Source organism: Eschscholzia californica, unplaced genomic scaffold, assembly GCF_041429995.1.
Source record: "Eschscholzia californica isolate CP2 unplaced genomic scaffold, dmEscCali1.0.p SCAF_6, whole genome shotgun sequence".
NCBI classification, from domain to species: domain Eukaryota; kingdom Viridiplantae; phylum Streptophyta; class Magnoliopsida; order Ranunculales; family Papaveraceae; genus Eschscholzia; species Eschscholzia californica.
Window position 1 is genome coordinate 18,348,323 of NW_028238483.1, and position 16,846 is coordinate 18,365,168.

At 35.3% G+C, this 16,846-nt stretch overlaps 2 protein-coding genes across 2 annotated transcripts; both read left to right on the forward strand.

Moving 5' to 3' along the window:
• The first annotated feature begins 8,038 nt into the window (after positions 1-8,038).
• Positions 8,039-10,974, forward strand: LOC147532157 (deSI-like protein At4g17486). The gene is made up of 4 exons (XM_086648846.1): positions 8,039-8,540; positions 9,687-9,974; positions 10,347-10,427; positions 10,570-10,974. The coding sequence occupies exons 1-4, from the start codon at positions 8,402-8,404 to the stop codon at positions 10,737-10,739; spliced, it is 678 nt and encodes a 225-aa protein (XP_086504972.1). The 5' UTR covers positions 8,039-8,401; the 3' UTR covers positions 10,740-10,974.
• A 3,818-nt stretch (positions 10,975-14,792) lies between these two features.
• Positions 14,793-16,525, forward strand: LOC147532158 (RNA-binding protein csdA-like). Its single transcript, XM_086649291.1, has 3 exons — positions 14,793-14,850; positions 15,631-15,956; positions 16,453-16,525. The coding sequence occupies exons 2-3, from the start codon at positions 15,649-15,651 to the stop codon at positions 16,523-16,525; spliced, it is 381 nt and encodes a 126-aa protein (XP_086505417.1). The 5' UTR covers positions 14,793-14,850; positions 15,631-15,648.
• Positions 16,526-16,846: the final 321 nt, after the last annotated feature.

Below are 16,846 nucleotides of genomic sequence, written 5' to 3' on the forward strand. Positions count from 1 at the left end.
TAAATAACACAATAGTTTACGTGGTCCGGTCGGATGATCACGACCTACATCCACGGAGAAACCCATTAATGGCTCTATTATTATCTCCAAAATCGTGGGATTGATTGGTTACAACTCGATAGACTCGATGACTCAATGTAACTCCATATCTAAAATACATAGAGGTCACTTGTATTTATAGAGTGACTTGGGTATCTTTGTTTCCTAGGACTCTATCTAGGATAAAAACAAGATAACTAAATAATATCATCCAAATCTTCATATATCTTGGACGGTTGATATTTGATATCTTCGGATTTCGATCCATCTTGATCCTTATAATCTAATACTCTCCCTCAAGTTGGAATGCGGAACTTGTGAAGTATCCAACTTAAAGATTGAACTTGGAAAAAGTGAATGTTGCTCGCATACGATCGGATTCAAAGCTTAAACTTGAACTTGATTCTTTCTTTTTTTTAATGTCAAACAATTGGCAATAGTGGTGAACACTTTGCCTGCAATTCCATTGTATAAATAACTTTTTCTTGGTAATTTAATAGGCCTAGAAACTTGAAAATTTTCAACTGAAGTAATCTTGATCGATAATGCTTGAATAACAATCTTTTCTTGTTTTCTTCCTTTCTTTCTTTCTTTCTTTATATCGACAAAGATGAGCGAAGAATGATTAAGTCACAACGAAAACGTTGGAAATGCGACCATAAATTGAACGAAAATCCGTGACAACGAAAGGAAATTTATTGTTGTCATCTATAGATGGTCATTGTTTGAACAATGTGAAAGAAAATGTCAACAACAAAAAAGTTGTGATGAATAGTATCGACAAGAGAAGAATTGTCAAATAGACAATGTCAAGTATTAACCTGATGAGTGACAACAAAAAAAAGTTGTTGTGTTTAAATTGACAAGAAAATTATTGTCAAAAATATGTGTAGGATTAACAACCAGATGATATTGTCGGAAAAATTGTCGCCAACAAATATATTTGTCAAGAAGTTAGTGAAAGAGCTCAAAAGAGACTTAAAAGGCAACAACACAAATGAAGTCGTTGTTGTGATCAACAAGTTATTCATTGTCGGAAAAGACAAGGTCATGGGTTTAATTCCGGAATTAAGAAACAAAGTAAACACAGTTTATTCGTTGAAAGGGATTTCCAAAATATAGTTTGATAAGAAATAGAAATCATCATAGATAAAGTCACGGGTGATCCGTAAAAAATAGATGAAATGAATCCAAGTAGTGTCACAAACACAACGAAATATTCATTCAAAACAAAAACCATGGTGAATAAATGGGAAGAAATATTCGCAACAATATGCAATACTGTTAGAGAAAGACAGTGACAGGAAAGAAACTGTCAAGAATAAAATTTGGGAAAATTAAAAACTCTAGCAAAAGAACCAGGATTCTCAAAATAAGGGTTTTTCAATCTCGATTTGGGGTGAAAATTGAACAAGAGAAATAACATATAATGTGTATTAGACTCCTAATCGATGAGTGGTATTTCAATCAAACTCGTCCAAGAATTGACCGACGATGAATCGGTTTATAGAGAGAAAAAGCTCAAAAAATATGACCGGGTCTAGAAATCATCAGAGAAGATAGATGGTTAGTCGGCATATACCAACGATAAAAATCACCAGAGTTGCCTCGGTTATAGTTTTCAGTCCAGGGTTCCGGTTAGATGTTTTTCGATCACCCTAGATTTTTCAAGAAATCGTGAAGATTATGTCGCATGAAGAGAAAAGATCGAATAAGTCTAGGGTTCACAAGAATCGTTTGTGAAGAGGTAAAATGGGCGCATAAAGCTTACTCGTCGCAACCGACAGAGAACTCTAGAGAGAGTGATCAGTGGTAGTCCAAAGCCGAGAAGAAAACGGTTCGTCACCAAATTGAAAGGGAAATCGTTGGTGGTTCGGCAAAATCGATGGAAACAATCGATTGGTTTCCTAGTTTTGGATGAATGGAATGAATATGGTTCCTGAATGAAATTGGATGGTTCTTGAGTGAAACTTCATAGTGATGATTTTCACTTTAGTCACGACCTTGGGGATAATAGTTTGGGTGCTTTGTATGTATAGAAAATTATAACACAATCTTCTCTGACCTTGGTTGGTTGGTAACAAATTGACAACCAAAAATGGCAAACATAATCTTCACAGAACTAATAGTTTGATAAAAGTAACAAACCATATATAAGAACTGCAGAATGATCAAAAGAAGATGACGAAAGTGATCACAAGTGGATATTAAATCGACACAAAGCGATTAAAAAGATATTGAATCACAACGAAAATATTGTCGATACTAGCGGAAGCTAAAAAAATTCGATGAAATATGATTGATGAACCCGCTCATGATACCATGTGAAAGTTCATGTGTGTTGATGGAATAGAAGATATAAACTAAAATAAAGAACACAATTGTTCACGTGGTTCGGTCGGAAGAAAGCCACTAATGGCTCTATTATATTATCTCCAAAATCGTGGGATTGATTGGTTACAACTCGAAGACTCAATGTAACTCCATATCTAAAATACATAAAGGTCACTTGTATTTATAGAGTGACTTGGGTATCTTAGTTTTCTAGGACTCTATCTAGGATAAATACAAGAATAATATCTTCCAAATTTTCATATATCTTGGACGGTTGATATTTGATATCTTTGGATTTCGGCCCATCTCGATCCTTATAATCTAATACCAACACTAAAGTTGCTCAAGCGATGGTGGACCAAACTAACAAAATAAATCTAGGGTGGAAGGCAAAATAGTTTCATTAATGAAAGAAAAGTAGGACTTGTAGCTAAGGAAGCTAACCAGGTCATGTAACAACAGTACAAGAGAAGATTAGACTACAACAGCTTTATAGCCTGATCATGACATCCCAAATTCTATTGAATCGACTAAAATGAGTAATGTTAATTCTTTTCTTATTCAAGTCTCACAAATAAATCATGCTTTGCACCTTGACAACTGTATTCTCTACTGATTGTTCACTATCATCTTCTTCATCCTATATCAGATGACTTCTCTCTATCTGATTGTCTAGATGATGGTTTGAGGGGCCCACAAATGAATAAAAGTCTTTCTATCTATAATATTCTTAATTTTCCAATCACTAAGATTTTGAGAAATGGTTTGGACATTAGTAGAGATGGAATGATTAAGATAGGTTGTATCCCAGACTTTAGTTGTGAATGGCATAGGAGAAAAATGTGAGAAAAGTTTTCACTGTTAACTTACAAAGAGTACATGTGTTTGAAATAGTAGACCCTCTTTTTGTCATCATATCAGTGGCTAAGACAACATCTAACATAATAGCTCGGAGAAAAAAATGACACCTTTGAAGGAGTGAATTTATTCCAAATCCATTTTGGAATTAAATTTTGGTAAACCACTGATTGTTGTTGGAGCTCTTTGTAGAAGGAGTCGACAGAAAAACCATGTTGGGAGGGCATCCACACCCACTTATCTATCATGGAGTACAAAGAATTTAAAGTTTGAGTTGTCTCACTAAGAAGAATTAAAGATTTTAAACCTCATTACCCCGTATGGGTCTTGAGAGATGGAGGTTCCAAGAATCATCGGTAAAATCTTTATCCAAGTGTTCTTCAGTAGTTGCATATTTCTTCTTGGTTGTCTTTCAAGGAGTTGGAAATCAAATTCTGAAAGAGTCACTCTTGGGCCAATCGTTTAACCAGAAGTTTGGGTGCTTACCTCTGGTAATCTCTAACTTGGTAAGTTTTCTGATACTTGGGAGTATTTTAGTGATTGATCTCTAAGGGTTTTGATGCTTTTTGGTCTTTAGGGAACCATCAGGAAGAGAAGCCTCTGTATTTTTTGTATTACTTTTCTCTAGAAGCGGTTAGGGGCTTGACCATACCGCCAAATCCATTTGCCTATCAGTGCTTTGTTCATAAGCTCCGTATTCTTTATGCCTACTCCAAATTTCTTGCTCAAACTAAGTTTCAACCATGCCACCCAATGGTGTTTCCTCTTGGATGAAGGGGATCGACAGAGGAAGTTTATGATTATCTTATCAGTGAACTTTTTGATAGATATAGGCATGAAGAAGAGAGAAAGGTGATACAAAGGTAGAGCAGAGAGTATACGTTTAATCAAAAACATTTTTCCTCCTTTAGTACAGTACAAGTTGTTAGGTTTTTGTAGCTTTTCCTAGATTAGATCCCAAAAATATTTGCACTTACGAGATTTCTCTCAAATGAATACCAAGACAAGTAAAAGGGAATATCTCTAGCTTACACCAAACAATTAATGGTGTTAATTTGTTGCAATAAATCATCATTAAAATTGACACCAATAACAAACATTTTTTTCTCTGTTAATCTTTAGGACGATAAGGCAATGAAATAGCTGAATAATATTAATGGGAGTATCGACCCGAGTTATGTCAACTTGCACAAAGATGATAGTATCATCTGCATATGGCACATACAAAATCTCATTGCCATGATTTATAACTTTAGCTCATGAAGACTATTAGAGGATAAATGATTATTTCCCAAATAGCCCCCAACTTTGTGACCAGTTTCCTACCTAGCCCCCTACTTTATCAAAAATATCCAGATGACCTCCTTTTTCAATTATCGTTATAACTCTGTTAACTAGTCATCACCTCTCTCCTCCATCTCATCCCTTCTCTGATTCTCTCTGCCATCTCATCGTCTTCACCGGCGAAGGTCGCTGACCGACCAATTTTCCGACTTGCGACCTTAATTTAAACATTAAAAAAAAATTGCTCTCTTCTTCTTCCTCTATGAAATACCACCAACCTGCCAACTTCCTCAATTTTTCATTGTCTCTCTCTCTACTTTCCCTAATAATCGCCATGTTTTAGAGAGAGAGAAGAGAGTTTAAAGAATTTTACCTTCGCCGGTGAAGATGGCGAGGTGGCGAGAAGATGAGGTGGCAGAGAGAGGCGATGAGTTGGATGAGAGAGAGGTGATGACTAGTTAACGATGTTATAACGAAATCTGAAAAAGGGGGCCATCTGGATATTTTTTGATAAAGTATGAGGCTAAGCAGGAAAACGGTCACATAGTTGGGGGCTATTAGGGAAATAACCGGAGGATAAAACTTTTGCCATCAATTTAGGTGGGGCTTAAAAACCCATTGATCTGAAACACAGATTCATAATTGGGTTTGTAGTGCTTGTGGCACCCAAAACCTGATCTCGAGCAATAACTGACCCCCTAGGTTACTAGACGATCGAACTTGAAATCTAAGTCTCGCCAAGTGCCACGTCTGATGTCTGCTAACTCGATTAATGTCTACAACTAAACTTATTATTGTCTAATATTGAAAAGTAAATTTGCAGATTAGTTAATAGTTTGATCATATGAGATGTTTTGGAGTTTCATACCAATCTATGTGACATAAATCTCAATAATATTTTGACTTTAGGGTCCGTTTTGATACGTGTGAAAACCGTTTTTTTTTCAAATGAGAAAGAAAGCCCTTTTTTTGGGAAAGAAAACAAAAAGTTACATTTTTTGGTGTTTGAGATACACTGAGAAAATAAAGGGAGGTGCCTTTAAAAAACAACATACTGACTGGCTTTTAGAGTGGTGCCTTTAGACTTTTGTGAGTGTCTTCCTCTCTTCCACTGTTCCTCATCTTCCCAAATCTTATCTTTCTTGTCTTCACCATGAAGACTATCCCCATCTCAAATCATGAATCTGATCATCTAGATGTCTTTACTCCTTTTTCCCGCTCTTTTGATCTGTCTAAATCGATTTATCAGTGAAGAAGGAGACTGAAGCATAAACTTGATTGGAGTTTACTTCTTCGTTAATTAATTAGGGTTCATAGGAACTAGGGTTTCTATTTTTACTTCTTGTTTGCTACTATGGATTGTGTTGCAGATTAACTAATGTTCATAGAATCAATTATGTGAATACTTAAATCGATTATGTTGCAAAGAAACTAGGGTTCAAAGAATCAATTGTGGTGTAGAGAAATACCAAGTCATTTATTTATCTATTATTGGTTAACACTTAAATCTTGAGATGATTTTTTGATATTTATAGGAGATCAAATTAGATTGAGAGATAAAATAGAGATAGAGTGCAAGAGAGATCAAGAATTATGTGTTTTCTTCTTGGGTCTTAGAGAGAGAAAGGAGGAAGAGGAGGACAGGAGTCGGCTGGCTGAAGAAAGGAAAACGAGAGAGAGAGAGTTTCGCGGAAGAGAGAGAGCGCAAAAAAAATAAGGGTGGGAAAACGGTTTTCCACCTTTTTTGTGATAAAATATTTCAGCTAATTTTCCAACTTTTTTTCCCACAGAAATCGATTTTCCAACCTTTTAAGCCCAATCAAACAGTGGAAAATCGACTTTCCTACGAAAATCGATTTTCCAACCCTATTTTCACACCAATCAAACAGACCCTTAGGTTCTACCCTAGCATGCCGGTCTGCTTGATAACTTACTCCAATGCGCAATTTGATTTGTTGTCCAGCCTGATCCGTTCGACCAGATGAAGCTAGTTCACACAACTATCCATCCCATTCTTTCCAACTGGTCACGTGCAAGAAAATATTTAAAAATTTATGTTTTTGACAAGACAATGCTAAGAAAATTTTAGTTAAATTTAGTGTGTATGAAAATAAAAATATTCAAATCAGTTCTACCAAAATATTTAAAAAATTTTATACCTTGATCAAGTAGAGGATTAGCCTAAAACAGAAAAATGTTAGTTGCACAATCATCAGTACATCTTATATATATGGTTTTTATTTTAGATCAGATTGTTTAATCGTTAAAATTTTAATTACATCTTCATAACGCGACTTTACACATCAATATTTGGGAGCCAAAGTGATAGAATTATCGTGCTTATCACATCTTTTATGTATCAATGTCAATGTTATAAACTTCTTACACAAGTGAAACCCTCTTGGTATCTACCCCAACACATAGGGGAAGTTTCTCTCTCTAGAAAATAACCATTTCTTAAACCGCCTTCAGATCTGTGTTTGATTCCTCCGGCGAAGGGAAGACCCTTCGCCGGATCCCCTTCTTCCTTTTCTGTTAGTTAGTTTTCCTCCATAAATAATTCTAGGATCATATTTGAATCATCGGATGTTGAGAACCATTGTCTTCTTCACGGTTTAAAGACAGAGACTAAGAGATTTTATCTCTCTCTTCTTTGATTCATGGAGGGTCTGATAATTTCATTCCCACCCGGCATTCTTTGTAAAAGTATCAACTTCAAGAGTAGCCAGACTCCATTAAGTTCTGTTGCTTCACATACTAAGAAGGCAGCACATGAGAATGCTTCTTTATATATTCAGATAGTTGTTGGCAGAACCAAGATCAATTCAATTGCTTTCTATGTATCAATCATTGGATGTGGGAGTGGTGGTTGGCGAATACTTGTAACAAAGAAGAAGGAATTGACTCGTTGAGACTTGCTGAGTTAACTATGTCTTCCGATGATGACGACGGTTTTTTTCTATGGTGGTGGCAGTTTTCCGGTGTTGACGGCGGTTTTTCGGCGACGGTTTCCGGCGACAATGGCGGTTTTCCGGCGAAAGCGACGGGGATTTAAATTATGTCGGGTGAAAAAGGCGGTTTTCCGGCGGCATTGAAGGTTTACTGGCGATGGTTATTTTAGTTTTTTTTCAGTTATTTTTGTCGGATCTTTAGGATCCTTTTGTCAGATCTTTAGGGTCTCTTTTCTCGGATCTTTAGGATCCCAATAGTGTCCGTGTCTAGTCCAATTTCTTCCCCTTAAGGAGGCATTTGCATTTACAGGTATGTAAATAGCATGACGTATCCGAAAGAGAGAAATAACAATTATCATCCTTGTATCATTGTATTTTATCACTATTAATGGATATGTATCCCTTGGATTCAAAAAAAAAAAAAAAAAAAAAAAAAATTGTCAATGTTATAACTATTGTAGATTGTAGTCAATTTTCGTGTAAAAAAATAGGAAACATTTGGACACTTTTTGAAAAAAGTGGGGCATTCTTTCAACAACAACACCAAAAAAAAATAATAAAATAAAAAATCTGGGGCCATTATAACATTGGGTGCCAAAGGGGAGGCCTTTTCTTTTTTTCCCAATTGTGGGCCGTAAAATGTACGGACGATAACTTTTTCTTCCCTCCTCCAGCTTTTCACAAAATTGAATGCTGGAGGAAGGAGAAATATTACTTTTCATTTCTTTTCCATTTCTGAGAACACGATCAAAACATACCTAATTGATTTGGATTTCAATTTCCCGACTCCCTTTTCATTTCTGGATTCGCCCAATTTCTCTCCGTCTCTCTAGCTTTTGGATAATCTACTCGACAGAGACGTTAGTGGATTTGAAAGTTGTAATTTTTAGGGCTTTGAAAGGAGTTGCAGAAGAGATCTATCATCCCATTTATCAATGGGTAACATTAATTCTGCTTCTGAAGATAGTAATGGTATTCACCAGGCACCCGTTTTGTTAAATATTTACGATCTAACCCCTATAAACAATTATACTCGTTGTGTTGGGTTGGGAATTTTTCATTCTGGAATTGAAGGTCAGATTTCTCTTTTCCTTTTTCTTCCTATTTCCTGTATGAGACTTTATTAATAGGATTTGATTTAATTTTGTTTTTGAAGAAATTGGGTTAGGTTTTTTCTTCCTTTTTTCTTTTTATGGGGTTTTGAAGAAATGGGTCAGAATGATTCTCCTTATTAGTTGCTTTAAGTTGAATCCTGTTTATCATGGATGAATTTCTATTACTGATTTTTTTTTTTTTTTTTATTTTTATGCAAGAGGTTGGAATTAAAATCAAATGGTGGTTGGAAAATTTGCTATTAGCATGTATTGAATGATTAAATTTTGATCTTCGATAAAGAATCTAGATGTTTTGAATTATGCTTCCTCTTTGTTGAGCAAGTTTAAGGGTTTTATTGTTTTATCAACCCAAATAGGAAGATCTCTCCATTGGTCTTAGAACCCTAGCTCTCTTTGCATCCTTTGTTAGAGAAAAGTTATGGCATCTTGTATCGTTCTTGTGTGTACCCCATTCTAGGTTATTAACTTGTGGAGCACTTAACTACAATATTTTCAGTCTAGTAGTAAAATGTTTACAATTTATAATCTATGGAGATAGAGTCAATCTGGTGTAAGTGTAACTATTGTTTGTGCGTGAAAAAGCATAATGTGTAGAAGACAAGTTCAAAATGTTCTGAGTTTTTGAAGATGACTGGCCCAGTGTATCATACCCATATCGCTACCATATATCGAAATGATCCACCTTCTAGGTACCATTAGTTCAGTAATCTATCACATATCAGCAGTTTATATTAGCACAATTCCATCAAATACGAGAACCGTACTGATAATAATCCGTGACAAACATTTAGTTGTTGGTTGGTTCATGGAAACCTTGTCATTGAGTACTGGTGGGTGATTCGACTACATACAACAAAATCGTTTTCTTATCTGGTTTTGCATTTCGCATAAATCTTATTTTAAGAACCTCATTTTACTGGGTGTAATTTCACAGTTTTCATTAGGACAAGTTGTTATATGACCTCTTTACGGTCGACTACTTCACTAATTCTTCACAGAATTGACTGATTTACGAGCTTGTAATGTCGTATCTAGGATTTAGACACAAAAATTTTCTACTTCTGTCTATCTTACATATGGTTGTACTTCTTGTTTGTAATGGCAGTCCACGGTTTGGAATATGGATTTGGAGCTCACGACTATTCTGCAAGCGGAGTCTTTGAGGTGGAACCAAAGAGGTGCCCGGGTTTTATATTCAGATGTTCTGTACCTTTGGGTTTCACAACCATGACTCCGACAGAGTTCCGGGCATTTATGGAGAACATTGCTTCAGAATATCATGGTGACACTTATCATCTCATCACTAAGAATTGCAACCATTTTACAGAAGACATGGCTTTAAGATTGACTGGCAAAGAAATTCCAGGATGGGTGAATCGACTCGCCCGAATAGGTACAGGGTCATACCCTCTGTTAACTAATGCCTCTTCTTTATGTGTTCCATTGTCTCAGTTTGATAGAGGGTTTTATGGAAACGAGTAAGACAATATGCGTTTTACTGTTTATGGGGCATAACAAAATTATTTGGTCGGAGAGGCTGCATTGCGTGCAAAAACGTAATTTCCATTTATGTGTTTGTAGGTTTTCTTCAATTTCGCCTGATGTCAATGTTTGTGTCAAACTGAATAGTGATTATTAGCCAAATACCAATGGGGGTAGCCATCAAAACCAAAAAAATTCGTTCATTTTGACAGAAATATGTCAAAATTTAGTGATGTTTCTGATAGGAAGAGAATTGAAATTCTGAATCTGGTTTATTTTTCAGGTGTTATGTGCAGTTGTTTACTTCCTGAAAGCCTCCAAGTAACTCAAGTTAAACAATCACAGGATTATCAAGGTTGCTCTGGTTAGTAAATGACATTACTCACACTTAATCTCGTGACTCTGGGTATTGAATAAATCGAAGTTAATCTGTTTTTTTCCCTTTATATCGTAATCATTGTTTGATGAACACATTAATTAGTTTTGTTATCTTGTCCGCAACTCAGGAGAAGAAGGGTCTGAGACTCAGTCTCTATCATCCCAATCAACTATCACACAACAGGATCCTGCAGAAAGTGATGATACAGATCAAGATAAGCATCTTCTGTCCCCAACTACTACCGGTGGTGTCGAAATGGCTTTTATCAGAGAAGCTCAAAGTCAAATTCATAGGTGAAACTAATCTCTCTTATATATAAAATCCGACCCAATTGTTTCCAAGTTCTTCTGATATAGCTTCAATAAGTGTTCATACTTGATGGAAATATGTCTCCAAATTTATGTCATTGGGTTTTCTAATTGATTGTGAAGGCTCTGTTGCCTGTTTTCCTGCAAGTTGTTTTTCATCGTATTGTGTTCAGAAATCTTGGAATCAGAAGATGGTTGTACTGTTAAATGTTCATTTCTGGAAATGCTTTGATTTAGTGTAGGTTATCTGAAATGCTAGGTTCAGAAAAGTTTTTGACAAATTTTATGCCGAAATGATGTGGTAATGTTCCATTGGAATTTTGACCAAATCTGGATTGTTTGCTACATCATTTCTTTCACCTTTCCCGATTTGGTCAACATTTCGAAGAGTCATTGCCTCGTCGTTTTGGCATAAAATTCGTTCAAAGACTTGTATAAACCTAGCATTTGCGAAACGGCCGTTTTGGGATTATGAAACCCCCCATTGTCCTTTTCCATTATTTGAAGACTTTTTTCCCCTCGTGAACCTGTTGTAACGGTTTATGGGGTTGTGATAGCAATATTCTGTTACATCTGTTTTAGAGTCATCGAACAAATGTGACATTTTGTAAGTTTGAGAAAAGGATGTCATGGAATGGCATGGACCAACCTTCTGGACTACTATCAATATTTTCTGCTTTGACACTCACGGGCTTCCGACCTTTTAAAACGTGTCAGTGGGAAAGGGCGCTTAATCCCTTACAAGAGGGCACCTCACCGTGTCGCTTACTGAGGTGGGATAAGTTTCCAGCACGCCCTCCTAAACCCACATTATAACAGAGGATGACATGTTATAGGATTGCACTAATGGACCTTCCAAACTAGTAGTCATGTTGGTTTTGACACTTTAAGATCTCACACTTCAAAATATCTCGAACATAGTGAATAAAAATTTCATTTTATCCGTACTGAAATATTAGTCGAAATCAAATTACTACATTAATTGAGAATTTTTAACGAGGTCTTGACATACCAAACAAATAGTTTCAAAAGATACAATTTAAATATCATACATATATGTATATTTATATATATATAGACACGAAGATGGTATCTTTTTTTAGAATATACCTTCTTCTTTAACGATTGAGATTTAACTTTCCAATTTTGTTTCAAAGGTTTCCGGTTACATCTCCCAAACTTATCTGGTTAAGATTATGTATCTCAAATTTATCTTCAATGACTTGGATTACACCTCTCAAACTTAATTATCTCCAACTATTGAAATTATAGAACTGTTTGTGTCCACCAGACACGAGTATACCCTCATACATATAATGTTATGGTCGGTCATATATACCGCTACATCCGAGAGATCTACAACAAGACAAGCTACAGTGTTGTATCAGAAAAGTGTAGTATATATAGTATAAACTCGGGAGTTGTTGTATGGATGACAATATTAAAGATTGTGTCAATAATATTGTTAAAGTAGGTTCTCAAGATCACTTTTCTTAGGTGCTGTTTGTTTTTTGTATATATCTGAATCTGAATTAGCTGAATCTTAATTGGCTTAATCTGAAATTGGGTGAATCTGAATTTTACAAATTTACTGTTTGTTTTTTAAATCTGAAATGTTAAATCTGAATTAAAATAATGACATTTATACCCTCCTTTCGTATTTTAAAAAAAAAAAGAAACCCTAATTTCTATTTCTCCCTCACGAATGCCATAAAAAAAACCCCTAATCCCACCCTCATCTCTTTCTCTCTCTTTCTCAACAGCCACCCTCTATTGCCGAAGATGGCAAAGTTCCGGCGAGGGTTCAATCACGGTGACCCTCGCCAGATCCGAAAACATCTTTTTTTTTTTTTTTATCTCTCTCTCTCTCTTTATTCTTAATCTCTCTCTCTCTCCAAACTGGATCCCAGTGGAGCAGTTCAAAGGAACCAAAGCATACCATCAACGAGTTTTCCGGTTAGTAATCCAATCATAATCACAACCCAAATCGATTCAATGTATAGTAAAATGAGTCAGTGATGTTTCAATAATCGATTCCATGAAATCTCTCTAAATTCCTAATTCAGTTTCTCTCTCTACCTTTCCTTCCAACAAAAATAAATCTGGTGGTGATGTTGTTGTGGTTATTGTTGTGGTGGTGTTGGTCTATGGTGATTGTGTGGTGGTAGTGGTCTATGGTGATTATGTTGTGGTGGTTTATGGTGATTGTGTGGTGTTGTGGTGATGGTGTTAACTGTGGTGGTGATGTTAACTGTGGTGGCGGCGTTAACTGTGGTGGCGGCGTTAACTGTGGTGGTGATAACTGTGGTGGTGGTGGTGGTGGTGGTGGGGTTGTGTTCCTGGATGGAAGAGGGAAGAAGATGGATTTAATTAGGTATTTTAAAGTTTAACAAGGGTATATACGTCTTTAACATGTTTTCAGATCTTGGGCTCAATTTTCAGACTTGTTTTGAAGTCTGAAATGTGTGGGTCTTTATTCAGCCAATTCAGACATCTAATAAATTCAGATTTAACTAAATACAAAAACAAACAGCACCTTACCTTATTTGGCAAAGACGAGAACAACTTCAATAGTCCAATGGCATCTTTGTCCCATTGGGTCTTGCATGACTTATCAACTTTATGAAAGGTCAAAACATATATAATCTTTACTAACTTAATTCCATATTACTTTTTAAGATTTGGTGTGTCACTTTTTCAAATACATTATTGTTCCAAAAATGTACTTTCTCATAACATGTATGTATCAAATGACTATTTCAAATTAGTATCAAACTTTACATACTAGAAGCCCATAACTATCTCATTTGCCATTCTTCAAAAAAAAATCTCATAGCGCATAAATTGCTAGTGAACCCCAAGAACCACTACACAAATACTAGTAGCATGAACCACTACTCAATTTAATATATAAAATCCACAATCTAGTTCTTTCTTATTCAAAACTGAAACTTGTTCGACAGAATTAACATTTTACATGATTTGATTACATTATAAAATCATACAAATAAAAAAAATACAATATTATGATTAAGATAACAAATACTGCTATTTCATCAAATCCAACCTTTAGGTTAGAGGTCATAACAAGACCCTTGAAACCCATAACAAAACCCTTGAAGTCTTGAAGCATCCCAAGTAAATACATTTGTCCTCAAATGTTTTACATGTTTATTCGATGAATAAATTTAATCAAACGGATTTATATGATTTACTTTAAACATTTTATTTTTGGCTTATTAAATATATTTTTACTTGCCACAAACAAACTCACACACATAATAAGTAATGTTTTTCATATCTGTCCACTTTGGCATTGACTAACCTATATCAATCCCTATATAAATCTAAGTAAAAAGAAGTAGAAGATTTGTTGGTTAATTACCACTTTTTCATGTGTTAATTGACAAGTGACAATTAAAGGATATACCAATTGATCTGCATGTAAGAGAGTGACAACTAAGGCATCGATAAAAGGAGATTGGATTATTCAGTCAAAGAGTGAACAGACCGTCCAATCATATCCTGACCTTTCAAGAATGGTTGGGCTACTACTGTCCTTGGCTTTCCAAAATGTAACATTGTGGGGTTGGGGCATGTGGGTCCGATGATCCAACTCATCTAACTCTAAGTTTTAGCAGTTATCAATACTGACCAGATTTTCATATCCAAACTCGAATATAATGGATATGAATTTTTATCCTGGATCAGTATTCCACAAGTTCAGCAAAAATGTTTTGATATTTATTAAGTTTGGACACATCTCTATAACCTAGACCCGAGACATTTTCCCTTGCCACACAAGATTCTAAAATCTAACCTTAATTTTGAGTCTTGACTAGCTAGTTAAGAAATTAGGTCAAGAGTGTCCCATGCTATGTGTTGTGGGTTCATGCTACTTTGTCCGTCTTGTTCAACTATACATATAATATGTATTTAATATCCCTATGAGAACTACATAATAATATTCTTTTGAAGCTCAAAAAAAACTATATAAACCCATCCAGAACTGTCCATCACCTCAAACTCAATTGGCATTCAACCATAACATTTCTTTAATCTCATCACTTCTCACTCACCTCAACTTCATTTTGTTAAAGGTAAAGTCCATCACTTTTCTTTTTTGTCTTCTAAAATTTATCTATTTTAGTTCAATAACTTTTAATTGCATGTTCATTATGTTGTTTTCTATGTAAATAACAAAGGTGAACCAGGATTGCATTATTTCCACAATTCCACTCCCAAAAACTACTAGTACTATCTTGTGAAATCTATGGCTAGAAAGAACCCAAAACTATCGAAATTAATCCCCACCGCACTTATGAATCATCGATCTATGAATAACATGAGTAAATCTCCACGAAATGAACGAAATGATAATGCATGCATATAAAGCCACTATAGACTAGTACTTTGGGGCTTCTAACCAGCAATGGCGTAGTACAACTCCTTTCAGCCTTTATATTAGAAATTGGGATTCCATGAACATGCTCTAAACCTCGTGTAGTTGATTTTTATCTTGCTCTTCTTTTGGTGCTTTGGTTGGTTATAACCACCTTGATTTCCACCATAGTTGTGTTTATGTTCTTCATATGAATGAAACTATTTTACCTTCTCTAAAAAAGTTTAAAAGAACTAGAGGGTTTTTATTTTTAGTCATTAGGGTGTTGGTCTAGGTAGGAATGCCCTAACTTTTGGTACTCTAATTTAGTGTTTTCTAAGATATGGGATTTGGTTCTTCACTCTCTAATATCTCTCTTTCTCTAATCACCTAATCCTCAACAATGTAACATATATGACATATTGACATGCCCTAAATAAATTCAAGAAAAGTTAAAAAAGACCATTATTTTATGTTGCTTTGTTCCTGATTTCTTCAGGACTTGTTTATAAAGACAATGAGCAGACCAGGAGATTGGTTTTGTAGTTCATGTCAACACATGAACTTCACATGGAGAGATACATGTCAAATTTGTGGTGACTTAAGAGACTGTGGAGGTTCGGTTGCCACGATGACTGGTGTTTCGGGGTTTAGAGGCACAGGTGTTTTACCAGGTGACTGGTACTGTAAATCTGGTAAATGTGATGCTCACAACTATGCCAATCGCTTGAACTGCTTCAGGTGTGGTTCCACTAGGGATGAAAATGACATTAACAGAATCGTTGGTCACTCGGGATGGAAACTCGGTGACTGGGTTTGCGCCAGGTACATTACTAGTAGAATATTTACTATGAGACCCGATCTTTTTTTTAAACAGTTGGATTCAAACTTTTTATCTCCAATTCATGTTACCATCAAACACGAGTAGACTTTACACTATTGACCTAATGTAGTTGAAGTTCACGTTCATTCAAACCGGAACTGTAAAAAGTAGTACTATACATTCTTGTCTTCGTCGAGTAAAGTTATAAGCTAAGAAATACTCAATCTAGAACTATATGTTTATGTTCTGAGTGTTTGATATTCGGCTTGTGACGTTTTTTGCCATAAATAAGATTTCTAGCTAAGAAATGCTAAGTGAGTCAGCAAGTCAAGGATTTTGTCTAAACCCTTTGTGCACATAACACTCCCGTTTCTAGCTAGTTAGATGCATTGTTGAAAATATACTCGACCGCTATTGTACCCTAAAAACTAACATAATAATGTGGCAAATTAAGAAATGAGATCGATATGCTTATATGTTTTTTATGAACTTGGACAGGTCAGGATGCAATGAACATAATTTTGCAAGTAGAAATGTGTGCTTCAAATGCAACACACCTAAGAAACAGTGATGATCGCAATCACCATCTGCTGCTATAAACTGAATTTGTCGCTTTCATTTTCAAGTGTTGTAAGAGTGTCACAAAGACATAAAAGAAGGATGCATAATGTTATTACTATAATCTATGATAAATATACTACTCTCTTTCTTAACCCATCTTAACTTGTACTTACTAAGGAACTATTGCTATGGAAGTAAGGAAATGTTTAAACCCCTCTTTCACATATCTACTTCTTTTTCTCTCATTAAATATGAATAATGTAAGATGTTAAAATATATAAGTTTTTTTTTCATTCTTCTTCATCTTGTTCTTGTTAGTTTAGTTTTACAG

Excerpts from the sequence above, each read along its gene's own strand:
- LOC147532157 (XM_086648846.1), top strand. The coding sequence starts at position 8,402 with ATGGGTAACATTAATTCTGCTTCTGAAGATAGTAATGGTATTCACCAG. Across the intron at positions 8,541-9,686 it reads TTTTCATTCTGGAATTGAAG|TCCACGGTTTGGAATATGGA; the intron begins GTCAGATTTCTC and ends TTGTAATGGCAG. Across the intron at positions 10,428-10,569 it reads GGATTATCAAGGTTGCTCTG|GAGAAGAAGGGTCTGAGACT; the intron begins GTTAGTAAATGA and ends TCCGCAACTCAG.
- LOC147532158 (XM_086649291.1), top strand. The coding sequence starts at position 15,649 with ATGAGCAGACCAGGAGATTGGTTTTGTAGTTCATGTCAACACATGAAC. Across the intron at positions 15,957-16,452 it reads GGTGACTGGGTTTGCGCCAG|GTCAGGATGCAATGAACATA; the intron begins GTACATTACTAG and ends GAACTTGGACAG.